Source organism: Blennius ocellaris (genome assembly GCF_963422515.1).
Source record: "Blennius ocellaris genome assembly, chromosome: 14".
In the NCBI taxonomy this organism is placed as follows: domain Eukaryota; kingdom Metazoa; phylum Chordata; class Actinopteri; order Blenniiformes; family Blenniidae; genus Blennius; species Blennius ocellaris.
The window spans coordinates 22,987,936-22,999,514 of NC_137663.1; the positions used below are offsets into that span (position 1 = coordinate 22,987,936).

The 11,579-nt window shown below is 43.4% G+C and overlaps 1 protein-coding gene across 2 annotated transcripts in view; it reads left to right on the plus strand.

The window, feature by feature from the left end:
* The window catches only part of specc1 (sperm antigen with calponin homology and coiled-coil domains 1), a 75,608-nt gene that overhangs the window by 14,976 nt on the left and 49,053 nt on the right, over positions 1-11,579 (plus strand). For both annotated transcript variants that reach the window (XM_080509368.1, XM_080509369.1), the window contains exons 2-3: positions 2,691-2,870; positions 3,003-3,138. In XM_080509368.1, the coding sequence (XP_080365494.1) occupies positions 2,709-2,870; positions 3,003-3,138 (298 nt within the window). In that variant the 5' untranslated portion in view covers positions 2,691-2,708. The remainder of the gene's footprint in view (positions 1-2,690; positions 2,871-3,002; positions 3,139-11,579) is intronic.

Here is an 11,579-nt window from a genome sequence, read left to right on the forward strand (position 1 = left end):
CGACCCTATCAGCGCTGCAATATTTAGATACTTTACACTTAGCGTGGTTTTGATACACGCCGTGAGTCTTATCTCCTGGCTACTTCGAATGGAAAGTGCAACTCTGCCGTCTGTCTCGCAGAGAAATTTAGGCTTCACAACTAGGCCGTGTGAAGTAAATGGGACGCAGCTCTGGCTCGCGAGAATCTCATCTCTGCAGAGGGATCCAGACGTCACTGTTGCAGATTTGAGTTGTGCAGTAGCCCAACCAAAGGGGAAAACGGAGTGTATGAAGGCGTTTTTGTGTTACGTTTCTCGTTTCAATTCGGAGAAAATGGAAATAGTTTTAAGCGAAGATGAAGAGAGCCCGTGTTGGACTTGGCTGCAAGTGGTGCCGTAAACAATGTAAACTGATCTTGGGGGCGCGGGAGGCATCATGGCTGAGGTGTTACACTGAAAGGCCAGGCAGGAGTTAGTCACAGGATATTGCCTCGAGAGGGCTCGAGTATCATATGATGGGCCAGCAGGGAAACACATGCTCTCGTGTAGACCCAAAAAAACAAAAAAAAAGTATATATAGTTGTTCCTAATCAGATCAGACCTTAAACACCCACATATGGTCAGTAATAAATATTTACTGTCTAACCTGCCCCAAAGTCCTGTGTTTGGGACATTTTGTTGATCGCCTGGTTGGTTAGTTCACAAACGGCTTCTTTAATCCATCAAAGGACTATTTGTGCTTCTGCAGACTTCACACATTTTGTTCTAAATTGTTACTTTCAGCCTTACAAAGAGCCTTTTTCTCTCTCTGACTCTCTCTCTCAGGTAAACTTGTTTCCACGCTTGCAGAGACCCGGAGGTTCTCCTCATTAGCAGCCCCGCACCTCACACACACACACACAGGAGCTCAGGTTACCAGAACCCCGATCGATGGGGGAGTGAACCCTCTGGGAGCCAGCAAGCTGTCCGCCAGCTCACACCGGTCTCGGTTAAGTGCCCTCCTGCTTCCTTCACTCACTCTTCGGCCAGATGAGTGCATATCCTTCTGGACAACAGATAGATGCTTCGAATAGCGATTCAGACCACATCTTGTTGGACATTTAGAAGAGGGAGGGGGGGGGGGGGAGAAAAAAAAAAAAGCATCATTGTGCTGCGATTGAGTCGTGTGTAGTTGAATCCTGGTCGCTGCATCTGGATTTGAACAAATCAAATAGGAAATTCTCTTCTCTCTCTTCCCTCGTGCAGGAAATGATTCAGTAGCGCTGCTGTTGGAATAGCCCAAGCTGACCTCAGACGTGGCTCTGACTTTTGTGTGTTTTGGAACGGCTTTAAATGTCAGCAGCCACCGCCAGTACAGTACGGTTTCCTATTAACCTGAGGCTATTGTGCTGCTTGTTCAGCGGCGTTTCCTCTCGAGGGTGTGTATGTTACAGGAAGAAATTTGTTTGGAAATTAGTTTGTTGATACCTGCAAACGAAAACCAAGCGAGATTGTAATGGAATTGTTTTTTTTTTAAATCTCTTGTTTCCATTATAGATATTACCATACAGATGTGATATCTTGGAAGAATTAAATTATGTCTCCTGCTTTTAAAGTGGCTGAATTCAAGGATGCCCAATATTGAATGTTTAGATTACGTTGTACATGTCAATGTTTTCCTTTTGACTGGATGCTGATACAGTGCAAATATTTAACACCGTCTACTTACAAGTGACATGGACTCTCCCCTGTTGTAGAATTACCATATTAATTTGAAGACCAGGACCTGAAACTGAATTCATGTCAAATGATATTGATTCAGCAAAAATCACGAAACCAGTTCAGCACATCTTAAATAAAACATGCATCATTGTTTAGTCATATAATTACTGTATCTTAAAATGTTGTAGCATCAATCCGACATGAACAATCTTGATTCAGTAAAACATTAACTATTTCTTCTCTCTTGACATGATCATTCATGGGTTCAGCTGAAACTCGCTCACATGGAAGTGAACAGTGGATGTTTTTCTTCCCATTTATGTTCAAAAATAGTTGCCATGTCTAAAGAAAATGACAGGTTGAGCCGCCTGCTCTACATCTCCTCTAAATGCAAGAAACCTCTCTGGCAAATTGAACATGTGGGAGAAGCTTCCTGTAATCACATATCAAGCGTCAACAAGTATCAGATATCTTGTACTTAAATGGGTATTGTATAATAAAACATGTATCATTGTATCCTCCAATCAGTGGGAATGGATTGACCTTAAAAGCTTCAGAAAATGTTTAAAATATAAAGATCCAAAAGATCTGAAGTTACTGGAATGCCAAAAAAATAGATCTTAGCCAGTTTTATTCCTCATCTTTTATTTGTAAGTTTATGTAAGACGATACAAACGAAGAGCTGAGAACCCCTGCTGGGTGTGTCCTGCTTCCCAGCCAGAAGCTTCAGCCTGTGATCATTTCTTTTTGTTCATTTATATTCGCATGCAAAGTGAAATGGGCTCAAGGTTTCGTCGTCTCGTTGCTCTTTGAGACTTTTTGTTCATCTTTAGAGGTCTCGTCCAGTTAACATGCAGTCATGTGTTCTGCAGTTCATGCTGCTGCTTCTGAGGCGTGGTGGTCAAAGAGAGTGTTCAGAGAGAGAGTCCCGGAACTCCCCTTTTTAAGAGAATTAAATCAGCTGTTGTTTGTTTCCTTTATCTTTCTCTCCCCTTTCTGATTTTGCTCAGGCTCAGTGACACGCAGCCATGCTGAAAGCGGGCGCCACCAAGCTGGGGCTGCCCAAGCAGGGACTCCAGGACCGGGGAAAGCAGGCCTCTTTCGCCCCGTCTTCATCCACAGCCGCCTCCACGGCCATGAAGACGTCCAGATCGTCCAACATGCTGGCCTCGGAGCAGCGCCTCAGCAGGGTGAGTCACAACCACTGTCAACCGTCGACTGGTTAGAATGATGATAAATGTGCAATTGAGTCGAGGTCAAGATTCTACTAAAGGCACATCCATCCTGAATTATCGACGGTAAGCGCAGATGTGTGTTTGCAGCTGAAACGAGCCAACAGCGACGATGCCCTGACCAAACCTGCGCTGGGGGCCGCCGGCTCCGGGTCCCGGATGAAGAAGACTGTGACCACCGGAGCCATTTCAGATCTTGCTGAGGGTCGTCCTCGCAGCACGTCGGGTAGGAATATTATAACTCACTTGAGTTGATAGATAGATGCAGGTCCATGTTCTCCTCCAGAGACGCTGTAGTAACCACCTTCCGCCTCTAGAGGGCGACACAGCATCACTGAAGCTGCTTAGTGGAGCTTGGAGGTGCAGCTGAGGAGATCCTTCCCATTACCCTTTAATTTTGTTGATTTTTTTTTTTTGTTTCTCCTCTCTATTCCTGTTTTATTGGCACGAGGCTGGTGCAGGTGGCCAAGGACTGAAGTTCTCAAGGATTTGGTCCAAAATCTCAGACACTGAATGCTTTCATAGTCGGCTCCTCAGACAAACATCTGCTCAGCCGTCTGAAAGGTTTTGGATAAGAAGGCAGGGGAAAGTGTTGTTTTTTTTCCCTCCATGAAGGTGGTGGTGTTACTGGCCATTTTAGTGTTTGACGCCTGCTTCTTGTGTGTATAAATGCTGCGTGTTCTTGGAACATAATGGAATCCGTTTAGCCTCAGATGTGAATTACATAACAATTAAGACAAATGAAAGCTGCTGTTGAACGTTGATATTAGAAAATGTGATGTAGGTTATATTTCAGAAGACTGACAGGGATTTGCCTTCTCTAACATAACTGGTAATGTGGTTAAAGATGCTTATTGTCCGACTCTGAAACATTATTCTTATTTTATATTCCCCACAGGGAATGTTAGATTTTTCTGTGCGCATGTGGCTTCATTCTTATATACAGCCACTTCTTTTTTTTGTTCGAAAAGTTCAAAAACAGCACACCACACCATTTGTGAAAGTGCATAATAACATCATAATAAAGATAATTTTCTTCAAAAGTAATTTGTATTAATCGGCCACAGCCAACATTGTATAAGCGTCCAAACAATTCATAGATTTGGCAAAATATTAATTGAGTACTAATGTATTTGGACACATGAGGGACAAACGCTGCCGCCTCCCGTCTTGAGGAAGCCCACTGTGTGAGGTCCACGTGTGTTTGTTTTCTGCGACCGAATCACAGTTTCTCTGGCTTTCCTATTGGCTGGGACGTGGTATATTTGATCAGAGGCCGTCATGCTGTGATGAACTTTCTCTACAGTATTATCAGTATTCCTTGTGTGTTGGTGTTTGAGATTGTGTTAGTGGAGCTCGAGAGCGACTGCAAACAGACTTGATACGCGAAATCCCGATTACATGCGGAAACAAATATGGCTGCTGATAACGACGGCCACTTGTTTGCAGTGATTAACGTTGTTCGCAGCACACCCTCGGAAATTCCTGCGCGTGGGGGGATAGCTTGTTTGTTTATGGCGCCCCATCTACACCAGGGTTCTGGTGAATTTTGTCGTCTTCAAAGGGCCCTTGTGCTGAAGCGGAGATAATTGAATTTTGCTTGACAAAGGACTCCAGAGGAGCCGAGAAAAACTGCGGCCAAGAGAGGCTCACAGTTCTTTCAGGCCCAATTAGAGCGTCATCTGCTTTCAGTGGATTGGGTTCTAATTAACCAAAGTTTGCTTTTCTCAAAGTGTTTTCACACCCAATGGCGAGAGCATATTCCCAAGTCCCATGTTTGGGTTAGCCTAGTTTTTCTTGGAAGTTTCTGACGGCGAAACACAACGAAGGAATGAAAGAAATGCACTCAACAGCCACTTAATTAGGCACATTTGTACATTCTCTTGTAATCCAGCACAACGGCTCTGTCTTTACCTCTGCTTGTATTAATGTAAGAATTTAGTTAGTCCGGTTCTCTCTAATTTTTTTTTTTTTTCTAACCTGGACTGGCAGTAGACTATTGCATCACATTTATTTGAAGTTTTCATTCATTTTCATTTGAGACAAGATCATTGCATCTCGGTTTATTTGTATGGACACATGCAATGACAAAACTTTGTTCATTTTTAATGGAGATGTTAGAATTCATGTTGGCTGCACATTTGTTTTTGAGGTTGTACTTTGCCCTATACATAAATATTATGCCCCTTTGGTGTTTTTATATGGGAGTGCAAAACAAATCAAAAGTACACTCTAACATTAATACACAAATACATCCTTAGAAATATTAGTGGCCATTTAAAGCAAATCATCCATTGTGCTTAGCCACCCTTTTCATTGAGTGTAAATTCCTACTATTTGTATAGTAAATACTTGACATGAGAAATTCCTCTGCTTTTGCGAGAAGTGTTGTTTTTAGTTCACATTCAATCTGCCCCCACATCAGCTGAAACCTTTCCCGAGTTTCTCACTTTACAGTGACACTATGGTATTTAGTAAGACAACTATATTTAAAGTGAGGCTATAATGCTGTTTGTATTTTGTCATCTGAAGGCAAAGTTCTTAAAGAACTGGACACCCTCACCTTCAAACTACTTTCCTTTCATGTCATCAACATGGAATTTAAGTCATCAAATACATACCTCATGAATAAATAAACTCTACCCATAGCCAGTTGCTTAATATTTTATAGTACACATTTCCTCATGGAACTCGCTCAAATCTGTTCTCATTGGCACATTTGAATCTGTGGGACAGACACGGAGAGACGCCGTCTCCTTCCCCTGAGGCCAGCTGTGTTCTGCACCTGTGTTCCAAGTCCCATCAGTGCACATCAAGACACATGAAGGCAGACAAGGGGTGGATGTGTCAAACAGGTCTGAGGAGACAAAGCCAGTCAGTGTGAGGAAAATTCAATGTGGCACCTGAAAGAGCGGCGATGGTTAACTGTGCGTGCGAGCCGTGGCAATCATCATTTAGCCCGCTGCGTCCGATCCCTCCTCAGCCGGCCTGACGTGAGAGCGCCTCTGAAATATCCACACTGGGGAAATGACAGGATTTGAATATAGATTGAGGTGCTGCTCTGTGGCATTTGGACATTTTTTTGAGATGTAATAACTGGAAATGTGTGCCAATTCACAGATGTGAGAGGGGGGAGGATATAACAGCCATCGGGAAGATCCCATTTTGGGGTGAAGAGGAAAAGTCTGCAAAATTTGCATTTTGACATTTTGGGTGAGACATCGCGATGGTGGCCGTGCAATGTGTCTTCAGTCTTGCGGCACTGGTGTCGTCACCCATCGGCTTCGGCATACACAAAAACAAGCTTTTCCCCGGTGGATATTTGACATTACGTGCTGAAAAGAGAGGCTATGAGGGCGAACCGGGCTCCGAGGCGCACTGCAGCAGAGCTGTCATCATACCCATCAAGTACCGTAATTGAGCCTTTTTCTCATTGGCCAACCAAAGACTACTCTGTGATAAGACTGCGGTTGCATGCTGGGGTCTTTCACTGAGCAGTAAAAACAAAGATGGTAAACAATTGTTCCATCGTTTGCCTGGCGTGATGCATTTTTGTGCATCAGAAAGAGGAAAGTATAGCACCGCTTTAATTGAACGCACGGATGTCGGCTGTAGTTGTGAGAAATGCCTCATTTATTCTCGCGGGATTCGTCTGAACTGGGTCAGATGTGCCTAAGATATTAAACAGACGTGGGAAAGATGATGAACAAACCTTTTTATCATTCTTGTGATTTGCCACATCGCAGCAAATATTCTACAGCGTGACATTATGGGATGCTCACATTATTATTAATCATTATGTATTTTCTTGTTGTGCCAAGAAAAGGATTAATTCCTGCTTTCATTACCAGGATCAAGTCAATGTATTCACTGCAAAAAAAAAACCTTTGGGTCGATTCAAATGGATTATTCTCACTTTATACACTTTAGGAAGCTACTGGAGGCAAGTTACGATTGCACAGTGTCAACTTGTGATCGCTTAAATAGCAAAGAGGAAACATGCCAGTCACAAAGGTCAATGCCTTCCTCCCTTTGGACCACAGTTTTTTTTTTTGTTTTTTTTTAAGGAAGACATTCAGGAAGGAAGGATTTCATCGCCCGAGGCTCCAAAGGAACCAGAAAAAGCAAATTTAAGTCTCAAAATTAGCTTTCCCAAACAGATTTGACGCCACTCTCTCAGGAAAGCCATATGTCGTCCTTCCTGGTGCCATCGAGACCCGACGGAAAGTAAAGCAAAGCAATCAACCAAAACTTTCCTATGTAGTAAACACAGCTTTGAAGTCTCATGTTGGAATCCCGAATCCCGAAGTTCTAACTGAAGATATGAGCACCAAAACACGTTACTGGGTGAATCAAAGCAATACGCAAATAAACAAATGTAAAAGAAAATCCAAGAGTGAAAATGTATACCACAGTGCCAGGAGGTCTCCTGACTGAGTTTATAAGATGTTGAAACAGCATCTAACCGCCTCCGTTCCCCTGATGGTTGTGCCCTGAAATTCCAGCAGGAACGAGCAGCAGGGAAAAGAAATCACACTCGGCATCACACGCACATACAAAACACACCTGCTGGCAAAGGAACTGGGTCGCTCTCAAGTGAAAGCACTTAAGCCCCCCATCAGACGGGGCTGTGAACAACCGAGTTCCCACAATATGTTTGCGTGACATGCACAGTTACATAGGAAGTGATTCTGGCTTCTCTTTGCTCCATTTAGAATGGAAATGGCCGCGAATTCTCGATTCTTTCATGTGGCTGTTGCAAATATCTAGTCATATTTCACAGTGAATTGTGTGTAAAATGTTTTGTGCGACTCTTTAAATGTACCAATTAGGTGTTTTCACAAGAGAATCTCAGAAGAGAAACCTGCCTCAGTAGATAATACACACATTGAACTCCGTTTTACCAATATGAAAAAACTGGAGATCGAACATTTAAGATGAGTTACTGCTAACCTTTACACATTCTTTCACTTCTCAATAATATGTGGTTCACTTTACACTGCGGTCACTGAAAAGATGCTTTTGTGAGTTTCTTAAATGTTCTCTATCACGGCCACAGTTGGTTTGAAAGCTGTGAAACAGCAAGCAGGAAATACACAAGTTCACACACACACACACACACACACGCACACACACTGCGTTGTGTGCAGTCTGACCCCGCCCCCTCTCCGACCCTCACAGCAGGCCGTGCTAATGAGTCCAAACTGTTATTTTTGCTAATGGATTCTTGTCTCGATCCCACTTGGCACTTTGCCAGCTCCAGCACTGTGTCAGACAACGGGTTAAAGCCCAGCCTCATCCTGATGACTTATTTAACGCGGCCTATCAATAATTCAGTAAAGCTTTCACTCAGGGAGGAGTCCCTGTGGAGTGTGCAAGGAGAGGAGACAGAGGAAGAAGATAAAACCCTCACCCCGCTCTATAAATACCGGGCCTGCTGGAAGAGGACCGCGGGACATAACTTTATAAATGGCCACTTCATTGACGGGCGCGTCACCTTCACCTCTGATCACTCGACGCTTTCACTGTCATCAATAATGTTAATGTGAGTAGTTCAGGAAGTCTTTTGTGTGTGGTCACAGGACATTTTCATACTCTCCTGCCTCCAGCTTGAATCTGGCTCTGAGGACTGCATTTTTACACGTTGCATTATTATTATTGGAGTGGTTATGGTAACGACCCAATGACCATCAAACATCATCAGTGTCATGTTTGTGGAACATATTTGCTCTGTAGGTCAATCGAGTACTGCGTACATCTAACACAATTCCCTTGGGACCTAGAAATAAGTCAAACCTGTATAGACTTGCAACTGCCTAAAGTTCCTGCTGTATTTCATATTCCACGTGTGTAACTGTATATTTTACAGCACTGTTTGACTTCAGGCAGAATTTGACAGAGAACTCCACCGAATGTGGAGTCTTTGACAGCAGTAAATCTTAAAACATTTGCACCTTTCTGTTTTTCTTTCTTCTCGGCTCCCCTGAGTGGCATGTGTCACTTTGGACAACTCAAGAAAAAGTACGAATTGGAAGCAGGCAGCAATGACGGGCTGATCATTTCCCACTGTTTTCTATGTCAGTGGTTCTCAACCTGGGATCCGAGACTGCACAGTAGTAGACAAGATATAGGCGATATGGAGTGTAGAGTGTTTTTTCATTTTTCTTTTGGTTAAATCAAAGATTGTAGAGTTTTAGGATTTTTTTTAAGCAGTCTGAACTGATTGGAAATTTGTTTTTTAGTGTAAGAACAGTTATTGCAGGACTTATTGTATGTGGTAATCAAGTGTTCACAGTGATGATGCTTTTTGACCCTGACATTGTGAAGCAATATTCACCAAGCGTCTGATTGTTCACATTTTCATTATGAGATGATGTTGATATTGCTTTTATAATGACCACTATGTAGGATGGCTTTTTGTATTTTCCTTTCAATGTTTTGAGCACTGGATCTGTTTTTAGATTTTTTTCTTAAATGCAGTTAGGCCAGGTCTTTTTATGTCAAACAGTGTATATTCTTTTAACTCACTCTCAGCTTCAGTTGTATGAGTGACCAGCCAGATTGTTCATCACATGCAAGGTTTGCCTTCCTGCAGTCATATCAACTCTTAATTTTCTGTCCATTAGCTCATATCTGGTCCTCGAAGCTGTAGAACTAAAGCAGACGTCTCGATGCTGTTAGTGTTGGCATATCATCACAGGGATGTTTAGTCGGGCTGCTAAACGCGGACCCAGACTGTTGGAGTGTTTCTTTGCTCAGCCTCGACTCAGCCGGAGCAATGGGGTCCCAGCAGGGCCTTGTCTGCACGCGTTTGTCAATGTTTTAGAGACGACGGTGGAGAAGGTTATGGTCCTTCAGCTCCTCATATCTGTCAGATAAATTAATCAAACATGCGTCGGTCCACCGGGACGCCTCGGCCTGCATAAGCACTCAGCCATGATAGACAGACACACACTGACACAACCAAGAACCAAGGAGACGTTCACATACTTGGACGCTTGCAAATGCAGACCTGAACTGGAGGAACTCTGCATTCATTGTCATCTCTACGTCTGCCGCTGTGCGCTTTCCAAGTTTAAATATGCAATACATTCCAAACAACGTGATAATGCATGGCTCCGGTTATTATGCACACTGTGTGAAAAAGATTACGGTGAGAGGGAACAGCTTCGCACCCACTCGGTTCTGAGGGTCTGAAGGGATTGCTTCAAAGCACAGCATTAACAGTTTATCGTGCATTTGGCATCGACTCGCACATAAACACACCTGGCCCTTTTTACATTTGTTAGTATGAAGATTTAAATTCCTCCCCTGAGAAGCTTGTGACCCCCCGCAGATCTCCCCCAAAGCGACTCAACAGAGAGAGAAACGATCTCGCCAGATCTTGAAAGAGGCCCGTTGGGCTCACAGAGATGGACGTCCTGCGGTGAGGAGAACATTCTTAGTTGGATTAGAGGCATGTTTGTTTACCAGTGAGGATGGGCTTCTCCAAGACGAGGAGAGAGGGGAATATTACGAAAAAGAAGAGGAAACCGCGTAACATTCATAACATGTGAACAAGGCAGGGAATGAGCTCCATGCAGTATTTTATCAAAGTGTTGAATATTCCCAGTGATGACAGCAAAAATCATGCAGCAAAAAGAAAAAAAAACGAAATTGTGAGTTACAGGCTTTCTTTTTTTTTTTTTACTTGGATGTAAAAGTATTGTTTGAATCAAATTGAGAAAAATGCACCTTCTACTGCAAATGTTCATCACTTGGGATTGAATTTCCACAGATCCTTTCTGTAGTGAACAGAAGGGGAAAAAAACCAACTAGTTCTCTGAGCTTACGCAACACAGATTCTCGTCCTACTAAAAATATCATCACTTAACTGTGTGGCTGTAAAAACGCCACAGTTCAGATGGAATCTGAATTCCTTATGTAGAACATTCATGCACCATGTCTGTGGCAGAAGGAGGGGTTTTTGGGAATAATCACAGCTGAAGTGACAGTGTGTGATCTTGTTGCTGAATGAGATTTGCCAGTTCGTTTGTTGCTGCTACTGAGAAGCAGAAATCAGGAAAAGGACATTTGTTCAGGTTACAGCTGCTAAGAATGGTTTAATCTTCATAATCTGTTGTCACCAGATTACTGCTGTTTTTTTTAATTAACAGTTGACAATAGTTTGTCCTTTGTGAGACTGCCGTGATGATCTGACTGTACGCACTAAAACACAGAGGCCATTATTGGGGAAGCCCCCCCCCCCAAAACCCAGGAAAAAGTAATTCTCCACTTCAACTTTGTTTCTTTGTAGCTCCAGTTTTCATAAATATTTAACACACGCATTCATTGTGAATGAGAGAAGACCAGAAAAACAACAAGCCCTTCTCTCATCGGCTCCACACAGTTCCACCAAACCTACCACCGCCCCCCCACCACCCTCCCACCCCACCCTGCTACACATGTCGGTGCTCCCACGTACACACTGGTGTGGTTGTTCCCTGCTGGGCGCGCTGCAGGGATAATACGAGCAGAATCCTGTGGTGGCCTGTATCCCCACATCAGCATCCTGTATTAATTTATGATGATTAAGGGGGTGATCACAGTTGTGATTCGGCACAGGGTGGGGGGGTGGGGGGGTGGGGGGGTGGGGGGGGTTCACATGGGAGATTAATGCTTGAAAAG